The 18,087-nt window shown below is 41.0% G+C and overlaps 1 protein-coding gene across 1 annotated transcript in view; it reads left to right on the top strand.

Annotated features, from left to right (window-relative positions):
* The window catches only part of myo15b (myosin XVB), a 38,267-nt gene extending 24,234 nt beyond the window's left edge, over positions 1 to 14,033 (top strand). Inside the window, exons 23-24 of the mRNA XM_034194010.1 lie at positions 9,089 to 9,229; positions 13,577 to 14,033. Coding sequence (XP_034049901.1) covers positions 9,089 to 9,229; positions 13,577 to 13,663 — 228 coding nt within the window. The 3' untranslated portion in view covers positions 13,664 to 14,033. The remainder of the gene's footprint in view (positions 1 to 9,088; positions 9,230 to 13,576) is intronic.
* Positions 14,034 to 18,087: the final 4,054 nt, after the last annotated feature.

Raw genomic sequence — 18,087 nt, 5'->3', positions numbered from 1 at the left:
TACCGTCTAATAATACTGCCTAAGGGAAGCATGTATAAAGTGAATAAAATTGGTCCTAGCACAGAACCTTGTGGAACTCCATAATTAACCTTAGTCTGTGAAGAAGATTCCCCATTTACATGAACAAATTGTAATCTATTAGATAAATATGATTCAAACCACCGCAGCGCAGTGCCTTTAATACCTATGGCATGCTCTAATCTCTGTAATAAAATTTTATGGTCAACAGTATCAAAAGCAGCACTGTGGTCTAACAGAACAAGCACAGAGATGAGTCCACTGTCTGAAGCCATAAGATCAGTTGTAACCTTCACTAATGCTGTTTCTGTACTATGATGAATTCTAAAACCTGACTGAAACTCTTCAAATAGACCATTCCTCTGCAGATGATCAGTTAGCTGTTTTACAACTACCCTTTCAAGAATTTTTGAGAGAAAAGGAAGGTTGGAGATTGGCCTATAATTAGCTAAGATAGCTGGGTCAAGTGATGGCTTTTTAAGTAATGGTTTAATTACTGTCACCTTAAAAGCCTGTGGTACATAGCCAACTAATAAAGATAGATTGATCATATTTAACATCGAAGCATTAAATAATGGTAGGGCTTCCTTGAGCAGCCTGGTAGGAATGGGGTCTAATAGACATGTTGATGGTTTGGATGAAGTAACTAATGAAAATAACTCAGACAGAACAATCGGAGAGAAAGAGTCTAACCAAATACCGGCATCACTGAAAGCAGCCAAAGATAATGATACTTCTTTGGGATGGTTATGAGTAATTTTTTCTCTAATAGTTAAAATTTTATTAGCAAAGAAAGTCATGAAGTCATTACTAGTTAAAGTTAAAGGAATACTCGGCTCAATAGAGCTCTGACTCTTTGTCAGCCTGGCTACAGTGCTGAAAAGAAACCTGGGGTTGTTCTTATTTTCTTCAATTAGTGATGAGTAGTAAGATGTCCTAGCTTTACGGAGGGCTTTTTTATAGAGCAACAGACTCTTTTTCCAGGCTAAGTGAAGATCTTCTAAATTAGTGAGACGCCATTTCCTCTCCAACTTACGGGTTATCTGCTTTAAGCTGCGTGTTTGTGAGTTATACCATGGAGTCAGGCACTTCTGATTTAAAGCTCTCTTTTTCAGAGGAGCTACAGCATCCAAAGTTGTCTTCAATGAGGATGTAAAACTATTGACGAGATACTCTATCTCACTTACGGAGTTTAGGAAGCTACTCTGCACTGTGTTGGTATATGGCATTAGAAAACATAAAGAAGAAATCATATCCTTAAACCTAGTTACAGTGCTTTCTAAAAGACTTCTAGTGTAATGAAACTTATTCCCCACTGCTGGGTAGTCCATCAGAGTAAATGTAAATGTTATTAAGAAATGATCAGACAGAAGGGAGTTCTCAGGGAATACTGTTAAGTCTTCAATTTCCATACCATAAGTCAGAACAAGATCTAAGATATGATTAAAGTGGTGGGTGGACTCATTTACATTTTGAGCAAAGCCAATTGAGTCTAATAATAGATTAAATGCAGTGTTGAGGCTGTCATTCTCAGCATCTGTGTGGATGTTAAAATCGCCCACTATAATTATCTTATCTGAGCTAAGCACTAAGTCAGACAAAAGGTCTGAAAATTCACAGAGAAACTCACAGTAACGACCAGGTGGACGATAGATAATAACAAATAAAACTGGCTTTTGGGACTTCCAATTTGGATGGACAAGACTAAGAGTCAAGCTTTCAAATAAATTAAAGCTCTGTCTGGGTTTTTGATTAATTAATAAGCTGGAATGGAAGATTGCTGCTAATCCTCCGCCTCGGCCCGTGCTACGAGCATTCTGGCAGTTAGTGTGACTCGGGGGTGGACTCATTTAAACTAATATATTCATCCTGCTGTAACCAGGTTTCTGTAAGGCAGAATAAATCAATATGTTGATCAATTATTATATCATTTACTAACAGGGACTTAGAAGAGAGAGACCTAATGTTTAATAGACCACATTTAACTGTTTTAGTCTGTGGTGCAGTTGAAGGTGCTATATTATTTTTTCTTTTTGAAGTTTTATGTTTAAATAGATTTTTGCTGGTTATTGGTGGTCTGGGAGCAGGCACCGTCTCTACGGGGATGGGGTAATGAGGGGATGGCAGGGGGAGAGAAGCTGCAGAGAGGTGTGTAAGACTACAACTCTGCTTCCTGGTCCCAACCCTGGATAGTCACATTTTGGAGGATTTAAGAAAATTGGCTTATTTCTAGAAATGAGAGCTGCTCCATCCAAAGTGGGATGGATGCCGTCTCTCCTAACAAGACCAGGTTTTCCCCAGAAGCTTTGCCAATTATCTATGAAGCCCACCTCATTTTTTGGACACCATTCAGACAGCAATTCAAGGAGAACATGCGGCTAAACATGTCACTCCCGGTCCGATTGGGGAGGCGCCCAGAGAAAACTACAGAGTCCGACATTGTTTTTGCAAAGTTACACACCGATTCAATGTTAATTTTAGTGACCTCCGATTGGCGTAACCGGGTGTCATTACTGCCGACGTGAATTACAATCTTACCAAATTTACGCTTAGCCTTAGCCAGCAGTTTCAAATTTCCTTCAATGTCGCCTGCTCTGGCCCCCGGAAGACAATTGACTATGGTTGCTGGTGTCGCTAACTTCACATTTCGCAAAACAGAGTCGCCAATAACCAGAGTTTGATCCTCGGCGGATGTTTCGTCGAGTGGGGAAAAACGGTTAGAAATATGAACGGGTTGGCGGCGTACATGGGGCTTCTGTTTAGAACTACGCTTCCTCCTCACAGTCACCCAGTCAGCCTGCTTTCCCACATTGCGTTTCTCCCAGTTCACAACCAAACATCTGATTATGTCCAGGCCATGTTTGTATTATGATTTGTTTGGATCATGGGAGAGGTCCTTAACATGGCTCTTTGAGTGTGGAGGCCCGAAGACTCTGTGGCTACATGGCATGCGGTACCTGTTCCAGTCTCCTCTGGGTGCACCTGTTTTCTGCTTCAACCAAAATAAATCTCTCTTCGTATGTCTGAATCCTGAGTGCTCCTTGCATCACCTGTCTCATTTTATGCTGACATTATCACAGAAATTCAACAACAATGATCACCTCTACAGTAAAATCAAACCACAAATTAACATATTGGGGGATGGGGGGAGCATAGGCCAGGCTTTGTGTTGCTCTTGTTATCAAGATAGTGACTCTGCGAGCTAGCAACGGTAGGTTGCCAAATCAGTTGGCTTATCTAAGGGCCCAGTCCCACTGGTGTTTTGGAGGATTTGCGTATGGATTGCGCACAAAATTGGCCCATATTAGCCAAACATCCTCAATATCCGTGTAGCATGCCTGTATGAGTCGGCCGTCATCCAAACACGTCCGTGATCATCCACAGAGGCACGCAGCCAGGATTTTTGAGTAGCTCAAAAATCTGGATGCTGATGACATCCGCCTTACATACTCCATACATACTCAATTCATACACAATACCAGTGGTGGGCACACTTCCGATAATCCGATAACAGATAATTATCGAAGATAATGTTTTTATTATCGGATTATCTTTTTAGATAACTTTAAAAACCATTATTGTACTAATTATCTTCCGATAAATTTTTGTCCGATAACTATTAGATCGCTGCAAACATATTTAAAATCAGTTGAGATCTACCTGTTAAAAGTTTCCAAGGAGATGTATAGTTCTACTCTCTGCAATCAGAAGAGAATTGCTTTCAGGAGAAACCACTCTATCCTCTGCAAGCAAAGGAGAACTAATTACAAAAAAATTCTTTAACACCATACTGATACACTTGCAATATCAACCAAGTCATCCAGAGGCATACAGTTTTAACTTATGGTTCAAATTTTAACCAAACTAATTTTGGACAAGTTATTTAAAATTACTGTCACGTCTGAAGTTTTAAAAACTGAAAATATCAGATATATGTTTTAGTTTTAAAGTAATGTGCTAATTTTTAAGGTTTTGTGAGCACATGCTGTGCCCAGCAGTGCATTATGGGTAGGATAGGGTAATCTGAGTACATTCACGACAGGATAAATGCATTTCAGACACTTTGTTCAGGTTCCACAGACAGCAGCATTAAACTCTAGTGCTCTCGTGAATATATTCTCTGGGTTTATAGACGTTATTGTATGAGGTCTGTGAGAAAAGTATCCGACCTTATTTTTTTTAAAAACCATATGGATTTGAATCACGTGTGATTACATCAGCCAAGCTTGAACCCTCGTGGGCATGCAAGAGTTTTTTCACGCCTATCGGTGACGTCATTCGCCTGTGAGCACACCTTGTGGAAGGAGTGCTCCAGCCCCCTCGTCAGAATTCCTTTGTCTGAGAAGTTGCTGAGAGACTGGCGCTGTGCTTGATCAAAATTTTTTCAAAAACTGTGAGGCACATCCGAGTGGACACCATTCGAGAAATTCAGCTGGTTTTCGGTGAAAATTTTAACGGCTGATGAGAGATTTTGGATGGTTTCTATCGCTTTAAGGACTTCCCACGGAGCGGGACATCGCGCAGCGCTCCGAGGCGATGTCGTCATCCTGTTTCAAGCTGAAAATCTCCAAATTTAAGCCTCTGTTGACCCAGGACAACGTGAGAGAACAGAGAACTTTCAGAAGAGGTCGGAATCAGCAGTTTTATCCGGACATTCCACTGTTAAAGGAGATTTTTTTTAATGAAAGACGTGCGGATGGATTGGCGCATCGGCTCGCAGCCCGCGCGGCGCACCTGCCACAGGAAAAACACCTCTGTTGGAAGCCTTAAGGACAAGTTGGAACATGCCCTGCTGTTAAACAATTTCTCAGATACTCAACTGAAAGCCACCAAAAGCCCCCTGGATTTTACAAATGGTTATCAACACTGAGGTGTTTTTCCTGTGGCGGGCGCGGGGCGCTGCGCGATGTCCCGCTCCCTGGGAAGTCCTTAAAGCGATAGAAACAATGGTGAAAGACAATGAAATGTCTGAAATGTCACAATGGTGTCCACTCGGATGTGCCTCACAGTTTTTGAAAAAGTTTTGATCAAGCACAGCGCCAGTCTCTCAGCAACTTCTCAGACAAAGGAATTCCGACGGTGGGGCTGGACCACTCCTTCCACAAGGCGTGCTCACAGGCGAATGACGTCACAGACAGGCATGAAAAAACTCACGCATGCACACAAGGGTTCAAGCTTGGCTGATGTAATCACACGTGATTCAAATCCATATAGTTTTAAAAAAAATAAAACTGTCAGTTTCTTTTCTTGCAGACCTCGTATTTGTGTTTATTAAATTCCACGCATCTTAAATGTAGCAGACACGGATTATTTGGAATTTTGTTTTGGAAGTTTTCAGGGCCTCTACTGCCATCTACTGGCCAGTACTGTTCATGGCAGTATTCACCCTAAGTACTAAGCGTCTGGGCACCAGTAGATGGCAGTGTTCTATTTATTTTGACCCTGGTTATGTCAGATGGTTGTCAAATCAAATTTTTGGCTTTGCAAATGGCTTTTTTTTTTTTAACAAATTAAGTTTAAAAACAAAGCAACAACAAAAAAACCATTACAAGACAGGTCTGCGGTGTTTGCACATGCACAGTGCGAGCGGTTGGATGCTTGTAGCTCTTAAGCAGCAGGATACCCTCATGACGGCCGACCAGAATAATATCAAACAGGTTTGATTTTCATTCAACCATACGATCGGCGATCAGGAGGTGGTCGTGAGATGTTAAACGCAGCTTGTTACTCCATGTACACTACACAATGCAGGAAGCGCGATTAACCTGAAACTCGGTCCAAAAAATTCTCACACGAATGAGAAATCATCTGAAAAAGGGCCAAAACTCGCACAGTGTAAATCCAACATTTGTGTGTCAGGACAATATTGAGTGCACGTTTTACAACATCATAAAACGTGTGCACATCATGAAACTAATAATAAAAATAATAAAATGAGCGCACATTCTCTCCACATGCAAAACATTTTGTGATTACACTTCCAGGGCTCTGTAAAAATGCCTGTTTTTACAAATAAATGGAATATTTTACAAAAGCACATTTATTTGTAAACACCAACACACGACATACGTCACATTTACGTGTTGGTTTACATAATGAATGACTGAACCAATCAGTGTTTCGCAGAGGCACTTTTACCCAGAATCCTTTGCGATCTGTCTGTTTCTTACAAAACCTCAGAATTAGTGCATTATTCAACATTAAAAGATATGTTATATTTTAACTTTGTACAAATGACAGAATTGACATTAATAGAGTTATTCTATCAGTATTCACACAAAACCATAAGTCAGTATGACTTTATTTTTCAAGACCTCCACCTGACCGGAGCCTTGTGATTGGTAAAGAGCTGGGGTTTGTGGCTGTTCTCAGGGTGCTTCTGTGGTGTAGCCTTGTAGCTTCCAGCAGGGGGCAGCATGTTCAAACATAGAAGTGCAGGCTCATTGTTTGGGTCTTTTGTCGCTTTTGATGCTTCCAAAAGCAATTGTGGTGTTAAAACTCAAATTCAGCTTGTTAGTAGTTGTAAATGTACCAGAAACAATACTGGAATTTATCGGTTATCTGTAACTTCCGATACATTTTTGGGTGGTTTATCAGTTTATCTTTATTAAAGATAACTTTTCAGTTATCTGATTATCTGTTATTGAAGTTAATTTTTTGTTATCTGTGCCCACCACTGCACAATACATAATCACTCCATGTGCTGTATATCTGCCGTTAACCGCTGATATCCGCAACTGATGGGGATTTGCGGCTTGGCAGCAGACCGGGACAGTGTGTAAAACAGTTATATTGCGTGCCTATCATGTCCACATCACAAACTAAAATATGTTGTAACGAATGCATACAAATTGGCCACGAATAAAGCGTTTTTATTACATCTGCTTTGCGGACAATCTGTGAATGCATAACAAATACGTCACGTAAACCCAAAGTACTATATGTGGCAGAAAGCGACATACCTGCCAGTCAGTGTCGGTCCAGCTGTGTAGATCCACAAAGACTTAGCTGCTGCAATCGGGTTTCCTCCATGACTTTTACACTCAACAAAAATATAAACGCAACACTTTTGGTTTTGCTCCCATTTTGTATGAGATGAACTCAAAGATCTAAAACTTTTTCCACATACACAATATCACCATTTCTCTCAAATATTGTTCACAAACTAGTCTAAATCTGTGATAGTGAGCACTTCTCCTTTGCTGAGATAATCCATCCCACCTCACAGGTGTGCCATACCAAGATGCTGATTAGACACCATGATTAGTGCACAGGTGTGCCTTAGACTGTCCACAATAAAAGGCCACTCTGAAAGGTGCAGTTTTATCACACAGCACAATGCCACAGATGTCGCAAGATTTGAGGGAGCGTGCAGTTGGCATGCTGACAGCAGGAATGTCAACCAGAGCTGTTGCTCGTGTATTGAATGTTCATTTCTCTACCATAAGCCGTCTCCAAAGGCGTTTCAGAGAATTTGGCAGTACATCCAACCAGCCTCACAACCGCAGACCACGTGTAACCACACCAGCCCAGGACCTCCACATCCAGCATGTTCACCTCCAAGATCATCTGAGACCAGCCACTCGGACAGCTGCTGAAACAATCGGTTTGCATAACCAAAGAATTTCTGCACAAACTGTCAGAAACCGTCTCAGGGAAGCTCATCTGCATGCTCGTCGTCCTCATCGGGGTCTCGACCTGACTCCAGTTCGTCGTCGTAACCGACTTGAGTGGGCAAATGCTCACATTCGCTGGCGTTTGGCACTTTGGAGAGGTGTTCTCTTCACAGATGAATCCCGGTTCACACTGTCCAGGGCAGATGGCAGACAGCGCGTGTGGCGTCGTGTGGGTGAGCAGTTTTCTGATGTCACTGTTGTGGATCGAGTGGCCCATGGTGGCGGTGGGGTTATGGTATGGGCAGGCGTCTATTATGGACGAAGAACACAGGTGCATTTTATTGATGGCATTTTGAATGCACAGAGATACCGTGACGAGATCCTGAGGCCCATTGTTGTGCCAAATATCCAAGAACATCACCTCATGTTGCAGCAGGATAATGCACGGCCCCATGTTGCAAGGATCTGTACACAATTCTTGGAAGCTGAAAATGTCCCAGTTCTTGCATGGCCGGCATACTCACCGGACATGTCACCCATTGAGCATGTTTGGGATGCTCTGGACCGGCGTATACAACAGCGTGTACCAGTTCCTGCCAATATCCAGCAACTTCGCACAGCCATTGAAGAGGAGTGGACCAACATTCCACAGGCCACAGTTGACAACCTGATCAACTCTATGCGAAGATGTGTTGCACTGCATGAGGCAAATGGTGGTCACACCAGATACTGACTGGTATCCCCCCCCCCCAATAAAACAAAACTGCACCTTTCAGAGTGGCCTTTTATTGTGGACAGTCTAAGGCACACCTGTGCACTAATCATTGTGTCTAATCAGCATCTTGATATGGCACACCTGTGAGGTGGGATGGATTATCTCAGCAAAGAAGTGCTCACTATCACAGATTTAGACTGGTTTGTGAACAATATTTGAGGGAAATGGTGATATTGTGTATGTGGAAAAAGTTTTAGATCTTTGAGTTCATCTCATACAAAATGGGAGCAAAACCAAAAGTGTTGCGTTTATATTTTTGAGTGTATTTAACGAACGCCCGTAATTTGTATACTCAATTCATGCGCAATTAATCCTCTCCCCAGTGAGACAGGACCCTAACAAGCATGCCACTACTTTGAAAATGAGCTTGTTGATGTCATTAATGATTCATCCACCTTCTTGTGAGGGTCACTTTAACCTTTCCCAGTGGACACTGGCCAAGAGCCGGAGTCCTTCCTGGACAGGTCGTCTGTCACAGATTGAACTGTCTTTAATCCTACTTGGAGATATGTGCCATGACGGACAAACAGTCTGTCATTTGATTGATGCCATTCGTCACCTCAGCATAGTTTCTTCCACCAACTCAGAGCGGCTCATCGATGAGGTCACCTTCTCATGTGATCGACTATAGGAAAAAAACATGTGCTGTTTGGCCTTTAAAGATCTGTGTCTGCTGCAGGAGCGGGTGTTCATGATTCCCTTGGTGGACGTACAGTCGATGCGAACCGTCCGACCGAAGAAACGGAGCAAAGTCCCCACAGTGGACATAAACTATGGAAATCCAGGCCGTCAGCAAACAGTCAGCATTCATCTCAAACAGGTAAGAATTGCTGTCCGTACAATTAATGCAAATTTGCTTATTTTTTACTAAATGGGTTAGTATTTTCCTTTACCAAAAACTTATCACCCTTGTCTGTTGATTTGGCGACAGAATGTTTCCAAACCAAACAGCTCATTTTGAAGCTTAGTGGATGTATTGGTCCTTACAATGGATATTGTTTGAATGTTGATCCGAACTGAGTTAGATTCAAGGGCAACAAGAGAACTCAGCCCCCGGGAGAACTCAGGTTAGGGGTGGGGTTAACCATGGGTCGAGCTTGCATTGGGGTGACTTTGCCTGTATCCCATTCAGAGCCCACTACCACCACACTGCAGAACCATCTTGGGTTCTGGATGACAACAAACCCAGACAGGCAACTGATGCAGCCAGGTGAAACATGGGCATATCCTTGACCTTGTCCAGCTGCTGGAGTCCTCAACCCTGAGGCACCTGCGTGCTGGGTCATCAATCAATCAATCAATCAACTTTTTTTTTATATAGCACCAGATCACAACAGACAGTTGCCCCAAGGCGCTCTATATTGTAAGGCAAGGCCATACAATAATTATGAAAAACCCCAACGGTCAAAACGACCCCCTGTGAGCAAGCACTTGGCTACAGTGGGAAGGAAAAACTCCCCTTTAACAGGAAGAAACCTCCAGCAGAACCAGGCTCAGGGAGGGGCAGTCTTCTGCTGAGACTGGTTGGGGCTGAGGGAGAGAACCAGGAAAAGACATGCTGTGGAGGGGGGCAGAGATCGATCACTAATGATTAAATGCAGAGTGATGCATACAAAGCAAAAAGAGAAAGAAACAGTGCATCATGGGAACCCCCCCACAGTCTACGTCTAAAGCAGCATAACCAAGGGATGGTCCAGGGTCACCTGATCCAGCCCTAACTATAAGCCTTAGCAAAAAGGAAAGTTTTAAGCCTAATCTTAAAAGTAGAGAGGGTATCTGTCTCCCTGATCTGAATTGGGAGCTGGTTCCACAGGAGAGGAGCCTGAAAGCTGAAGGCTCTGCCTCCCATTCTACTCTTGCAAACCCTAGGAACTACGAGTAAGCCTGCAGTCTGAGAGCGAAGCGCTCTAATGGGGTAATATGGTACTACGAGGTCCCTAAGATAAGATGGGACCTGATTATTCAAAACCTTATAAGTAAGAAGAAGAATTTTAAATTCTATTCTAGAATTAACAGGAAGCCAATGAAGAGAGGCCAACACGGGTGAGATATGCTCTCTCCTGCTAGTCCCCGTCAGTACTCTAGCTGCAGCATTTTGAATTAACTGAAGGCTTTTTAGGGAACTTTTAGGACAACCTGATAATAATGAATTACAATAGTCCAGCCTAGAGGAAATAAATGCATGAATTAGTTTTTCAGCATCACTCTGAGACAAGACCTTTCTGATTTTAGAGATATTGCGTAAATGCAAAAAGGCAGTCCTACATATTTGTTTAATATGCGCTTTGAATGACATATCCTGATCAAAAATGACTCCAAGATTTCTCACAGTATTACTAGAGGTCAGGGTAATGCCATCCAGAGTAAGGATCTGGTTGACACCATGTTTGTAAGATTTGTGGGGCCAAGTACAATAACTTCAGTTTTATCTGAGTTTAAAAGCAGGAAATTAGAGGTCATCCATGTCTTTATGTCTGTAAGACAATCCTGCAGTTTAGCTAATTGGTGTGTGTCCTCTGGCTTCATGGATAGATAAAGCTGGGTATCATCTGCGTAACAATGAAAACTTAAGCAATACCGTCTAATAATACTGCCTAAGGGAAGCATGTATAAAGTGAATAAAATTGGTCCTAGCAGAGAACCTTGTGGAACTCCATAATTAACTTTAGTCTGTGAAGAAGATTCCCCATTTACATGAACAAACTGTAATCTATTAGACAAATATGATTCAAACCACCGCAGCGCAGTGCCTTTAATACCTATGACATGCTCTAATCTCTGTAATAAAATTTTATGGTCAACAGTATCAAAAGCAGCACTGAGGTCCAACAGAACAAGCACAGATGAGTCCACTGTCCGAAGCCATAAGAAGATCATTTGTAACCTTCACTAATGCTGTTTCTGTACTATGATGAATTCTAAAACCTGACTGAAACTCTTCAAATAGACCATTCCTCTGCAGATGATCAGTTAGCTGTTTTACAACTACCCTCTCAAGAATATTTGAGAGAAACGGAAGGTTGGAGATTGGCCTATAATTAGCTAAGATAGCTGGGTCAAGTGATGGCTTTTTAAGTAATGGTTTAATTACTGCCACCTTAAAAGCCTGTGGTACATAGCCAACTAACAAAGATAGATTGATCATATTTAAGATTGAAGCATTAAATAATGGTAGGGCTTCCTTGAGCAGCCTGGCAGGAATGGGGTCTAATAAACATGTTGATGGTTTGGATGAAGTAACTAATGAAAATAACTCAGACAGAACAATCAAAGAGAAAGAGTCTAACCAAATACCGGCATCACTGAGAGCAGCCAAAGACAACGATACATCTTTGGGATGGTTATGAGTAATTTTTTCTAATAGTCAAAATTTTGTTAGCAAAGAAAGTCATGAAGTCATTACTAGTTAAAGATAATGGAATACTCAGCTCAATAGAGCTCTGACTCTTTGTCAGCCTGGCCACAGTGCTGAAAAGAAACCTGGGGTTGTTCTTATTTTCTTCAATTAGTGATGAGTAAAAAGATGTCCTAGCTTTACGGAGGGCTTTTTTATAGAGCAACAAACTCTTTTTCCAGGCTAAGTGAAGATCTTCTAAATTAGTGAGACGCCATTTCCTCTCCAACTTACGGGTTATCTGCTTTAAGCTACGAGTTTGTGAGTTATACCACGGAGTCAGACACTTCTGATTTAAAGCTCTCTTTTTCAGAGGAGCTACAGCATCCAAAGTTGTCTTCAATGAGGATGTAAAACTATTGACGAGATACTCTAACTCCCTTACAGAGTTTAGGTAGCTACTCTGCTCTGTGTTGTTATATGGCATTAGAGAACATAAAGAAGGAATCATATCCTTAAACCTAGTTACAGCGCTTTCTGAAAGACTTCTAGTGTAATGAAACTTATTCCCCACTGCAGGGTAGTCCATCAGGGTAAATGTAAATGTTATTAAGAAGTGATCAGACAGAAGGGAGTTTTCAGGGAATACTGTTAAGTCTTCTATTTCCATACCATAAGTCAGAACAAGATCTAAGATATGATTAAAGTGGTGGGTGGACTCATTTACTTTTTGAGCAAAGCCAATAGAGTCTAATAATAGATTAAATGCAGTGTTGAGGCTGTCATTCTCAGCATCTGTGTGGATGTTAAAATCACCCACTATAATTATCTTATCTGAGCTAAGCACTAAGTCAGACAAAAGGTCTGAAAATTCACAGAGAAACTCACAGTAACGACCAGGTGGACGATAGATAATAATAAATAAAACTGGTTTTTGGGACTTCCAATTTGGATGGACAAGACTAAGAGACAAGCCTTCAAATGAATTAAAGCTCTGTCTAGGTTTTTGATTAATTAATAAGCTGGAATGGAAGATTGCTGCTAATTCTCCGCCCCGGCCCGTGCTACGAGCATTCTGACAGTTAGTGTGACTCGGGGGTGTTGACTCATTTAAACTAACATATTCATCGCGCTGTAACCAGGTTTCTGTAAGGCAGAATAAATCAATATGTTGATCAATTATTATATCATTTACCAACAGGGACTTAGAAGAGAGAGACCTAATGTTTAATAGACCACATTTAACTGTTTTAGTCTGTGGTACAGTTGAAGGTGCTATATTATTTTTTCTTTTTGAATTTTTCTGTGGTCATGACCAGAGAAAAACACCATATGTCCAAGTTGTCACAGCTAACGTTCCCTCCCAGTGCAGGTGATCTTCCTCATCTGAATCTCCCTAAGTAACCAGTCACTTGAAACAAAGTCATCCCAGCAGTACCTAAGGATCCTCCAAAGAGACCAAGTACCAAAGACATCCAGTCGTTTCCTTAGATTACTGGTTAGAGTCCAAGTCTCACAACCATACAGTAAGCACCAGAACCCTAAAGACTTGGAGCTTCATTCTCCTGCAAAGATATTGACTGCAGATACCTTTGCAGAATCCGCCCCAAAAATGAATCGTTTGTATTTGAGTTCAGTTCCAACATCCTCATTAAGGTTGATGAAAATCAGTTAAACTTTTTGGGTAAAGGGGTAATTAATAAACTTCATGATTTTGGACTGTGATTAAAAGTTGGTACTTTTTCTATACTGATAAACTGATTACTGCTTGAAACATCCTGTTTGTAAGAAGCATTTGATCCCTGAATTGCCTGTTTGATGCTTCTTTTCCAGGCAAAGGAGCTGTGTCACATCCTCGCTCTCATCATGGAAATGCTGATCCGACCGTCAGTCAGCAGCTCCATCTCGAACCATCAGTAGACCATAAACCTTTTCACAATTATTGGCTTCCCAACCTGCATTTTGCATGGTCCTGAGTTTTATCCATTTCTGGAAATTGTAAGACAGACAACATTCTGCTAAGAGTTACGTTAGTGCATCCAGAAAGTATTCACAGCGCTTCACCTTTCAATATTTTATGTTACAGCCTTCTTTCAAAACAGCGTAAATTAAATTTTTGTCCCTCAAAATTCTACTCACAGCACTCCATAATGACATGAAAAACTTTTTTTTTTAATTTTTGCAAATTTATTAAAAATAAAAAGCTAAGAAATCGACCATACAGACCTCATTGTTGAATTGCTGTAGAGATGGTTGTCCTTCTGGAAGGTTCTCCTCTCTCCACAGAGGAATGCTGGAGCTCTGACAGAGTGACCATGTGGTTCTTGGTCACCTCCCTGGTTAAGGCCCTTCTCCCCAGTCACTCAGTTTAGACCAACTCTAGGAAGATTCCTGGTGGATTCAATCTTCTTCCATTTACAGATGATGGAGGCCACTGTGCTCATTGAGACCTTCAAAGCAGCAGCAATGTTTCTGTACCCTTCCCTAGATTTGTGCCTCAAGACAATCCTGTCTTGGACATCTGCAGACAATTTGTTTGACTTCATTCTTAGTTTCTGCCCTGACATGTACTGTCAGCTATGGTACCTTATATGTAGACAGGTGTGTGTCTTTCCAAATCATGTCCAAACAACTGAATTTACCCCAGGTAGACTCCAATTAACCTGGAGAAACGTCTCAAGGGTGATCAGTGGAAACAGGATGCACCTGAGCTCAATTTTGAGCTTCATGGCAAAGGCTGTGAATACTTACGTACATGTGATTTTTTTGTGTGTGTGTGTTTGTTTAATTTTCAATAAATTTGAAGTGATCGCAACAAAAACTTTTTTGACTGTTATTATGGGGTATTGTGTGTATACTTTTGAGGAAAAAAAATCCATTTTAGAATAAGGCTGTAACATAAAATCTGGCAAAAATGAAGCACTGTGACTACTTTGGGATGAACTGTATTTGGTGGTTAGAGAGTCGGATAAACGACCTGATGTGAAGGTAGAAGTCAGAAGAATTAATGATGTTGAAGGAATAATTCAGTGCCTTAAATTTGTTCTTGTTTAAAATCATTGTTTAAATGTAAACTGTTTTGATGTTATGTAATATTAATAAATAATGATCCTGTGAAAGGAATGTTAATTTAATCTCAAATGTTTAGATATGATCAGAGATATGATCCAGTCCAAACTGTGTTGGCCAAATAAACATCGATGAGTAGCTGATTCCATCAGTGGTTTATCAGTTTTGAAAGCAATATTAGTCACATTCACATAAAATCAGTGTTTGATGTAGAAAATGTTTTAATAATCTCTTACTGGATTCTCAAAAGATCAACCCGATGGTTTTGGGAAGAATTTCAATTAAATTTAGTCTATTTTGTTGTAACCAATGGATTGAATTTGATTTGCATGTGGAAGAGAAATATGAGTAATGTCAAAAGTTGACATTTGGTGAACTTTAATACACGAATTGGCAAGTTGTCAGAAGCGGTTTACTGATAACGAATACAAACCATGCCCAAAGTGGACACAGATATCCTATGAGATAGCCACACAGGTCCATAAATATTTGGACAGTGTCAATTTTAACTCATGTATACTCAACAAAAATATAAACGCAACACTTTTGGTTTTGCTCCCATTTTGCATGAGATTAACTCAAAGATCTAAAACTTTTTCCACATACACAATATCACCATTTCCCTCAAATATTGTTCACAAACCAGTCTAAATCTGTGATAGTGAGCACTTCTCCTTTGCTGAGATAATCCATCCCACCTCACAGGTGTGCCATATCAAGATGCTGATTAGACACCATGATTAGTGCACAGGTGTGCCTTAGACTGCCCACAATAAAAGGCCACTCTGAAAGGTGCAGTTTTGTTTTACTGGGGGGGGGGGAAACCAGTCAGTATCTGGTGTGACCACCATTTGCCTCATGCAGTGCAACACATCTCCGCATCATCCGTGAAGAGAACACCTCTCCAACGTGCCAAACGGCAGCGAATGTGAGCATTTGCCCACTCAAATCGGTTACGACGACGAACTGGAGTCAGGTCGAGACCCCGATGAGGACGACAAGCATGCAGATGAGCTTCCCTGAGACAGTTTCTGACAGTTTGTGCAGAAATTCTTTGGTTATGCAAACCGATTGTTCCAGCAGCTGTCCGAGTGGCTGGTCTCAGATGATCTTGGAGGTGAACATGCTGGATGTGGAGGTCCTGGGCTGGTGTGGTTACACGTGGTCTGTGGTTGTGAGGCTGGTTGGATGTACTGCCAAATTCTCTGAAACGCCTTTGGAGACGGCTTATGGTAGAGAAATGAACATTCAATACACGAGCAACAGCTCTGGTTGACATTCCTGCTGTCAGCATGCCAATTGCACGCTCCCTCAAATCTTGCGACATCTGTGGCATTGTGCTGTGTGATAAAACTGCACCTTTCAGAGTGGTCTTTTATTGTGGGCAGTCTAAGGCACACCTGTGCACTAATCATGGTGTCTAATCAGCATCTTGATATGGCACACCTGTGAGGTGGGATGGATTATCTCAGCAAAGGAGATGTGCTCACTATCACAGATTTAGACTGGTTTGTGAACAATATTTGAGGGAAATGGTGATATTGTGTATGTGGAAAAAGTTTGATCTTTGAGTTAATCTCATACAAAATGGGAGCAAAACCAAAAGTGTTGCATTTATATTTTTGTTGAGTGTAGATTACAACCTCAATTCCAATGAAGTTGGGACGTTGTGTAAAATGTAAATAAAAACAGAATACAATGATTTGCAAATCCTCTTCAACCTATATTCAATTGAATACACCACAAAAACAAGATATTTAATGTTCAAACTGATAAACTTTGTTTTTGTGCAAATATTTGCTCATTTTGAAATGGATGCCTGCAACTTGTTTCAAAAAAGTTGGGACAGGGCAACAAACGACTTGGAAAGTTGATGAATGTTCAAAGAACACCTAATTGGAAACATGTGAGTGTCATGATTGGGTATAAAAGGAGCATCCCCAAAAGGCTTAGCCATTCACAAGCGAAGATGGGGTGAAGATCACCACTTTGTGAACAACTGCATGAAAAAATAGTCCAGCAGTTTAAGGAATTTGGGGATTCCATCATCTACAGTACATAATATAATCACAAGATTCAGAGAATCTGGAGAACTTTCTACACGTAAGCGGCAAGGCCGTAAACCAACATTGAATGCCCATGACCTTTGATCCCTCAGGTGGCACAGCATTAAAAACCAACATCATTGGGTAAAGGATCTTACTGTGTGGACTCAGGAACATTTCACACAAAACTGTCATTTCAAATGGCAACTTTCTGGCTTTAAGAAACACTATAAGAAATCAAGAAAAAAAGATTGTGGCAGTCAGTAACGGTTACTTTTTTAGACCAAGCAGAGGAAAAAAATATGGAATCACTCAATTCTGAGGAAAAAATTATGGAATCACCCTGTAAATTGTCATCCCCCAAATTAACACCTGCATCAAATCAGATCTGCTCATTGACATTGACCCTATGTGTCTTTTTGCAAGGAATGTTTTTGCAGTTTTTGCTCTATGGCAAGATGCATTATCTTGAAAAATGATTTCATCATCCCCAAACATCCTTTCAATTGTCCAAAATAACATAAACTTGTGCATTTATTGATGATGTAATGACAGCCATCTCCCCAGTGCCTTTACCTGACATGCAGCCCCATATCATCAATGACTGTGGAAATTTACATGTTCCCTTCAGGCAGTCATCTTTATAAATCTCATTGGAAAGGCACCAAACAAAAGTTCCAGCATCATCACCTTGCCCAATGCAGATTCGAGATTCATCACTGAATATGACTTTCATCCAGTCATCCACAGTCCACAATTGCTTTTCCTTAGCCCATTGTAACCTTGTTTTTTTCTGTTTAGGTGTTAATGATGCCTTTCGTTTAGCTTTTCTGTATGTAAATCCCATTTCCTTTAGGCGGTTTCTTACAGTTCGGTGACAGACGTTGACTCCAGTTTCCTCCCATTCGTTCCTCATTTGTTTTGTTGTGCATTTTTCGATTTTTGAGACATATTGCTTTAAGTTTTCTGTCTTGACGCTTTGATGTCTTCCTTGGTCTACCAGTATGTTTGCCTTTAACAACCTTCCCATGTTTGTATTTGGGCCAGAGTTTAGACACAGCTGACTGTGAACAACCAACATCTTTTGCAACATTGCGTGATGATTTACTCTCTTAAGAGTTTGATAATCCTCTCCTTTGTTTCAATTGACATCTCTCGTGTTGGAGCCATGATTCATGTCAGTCCACTTGGTGCAACACCTCTCCAAGGTGTGATCACTCCTTTTTAGAT

This window comes from Thalassophryne amazonica, chromosome 18 (genome assembly GCF_902500255.1).
Source record: "Thalassophryne amazonica chromosome 18, fThaAma1.1, whole genome shotgun sequence".
NCBI lineage: Eukaryota > Metazoa > Chordata > Actinopteri > Batrachoidiformes > Batrachoididae > Thalassophryne > Thalassophryne amazonica.
This window is presented reverse-complemented; position numbering and strand designations above follow the sequence as displayed.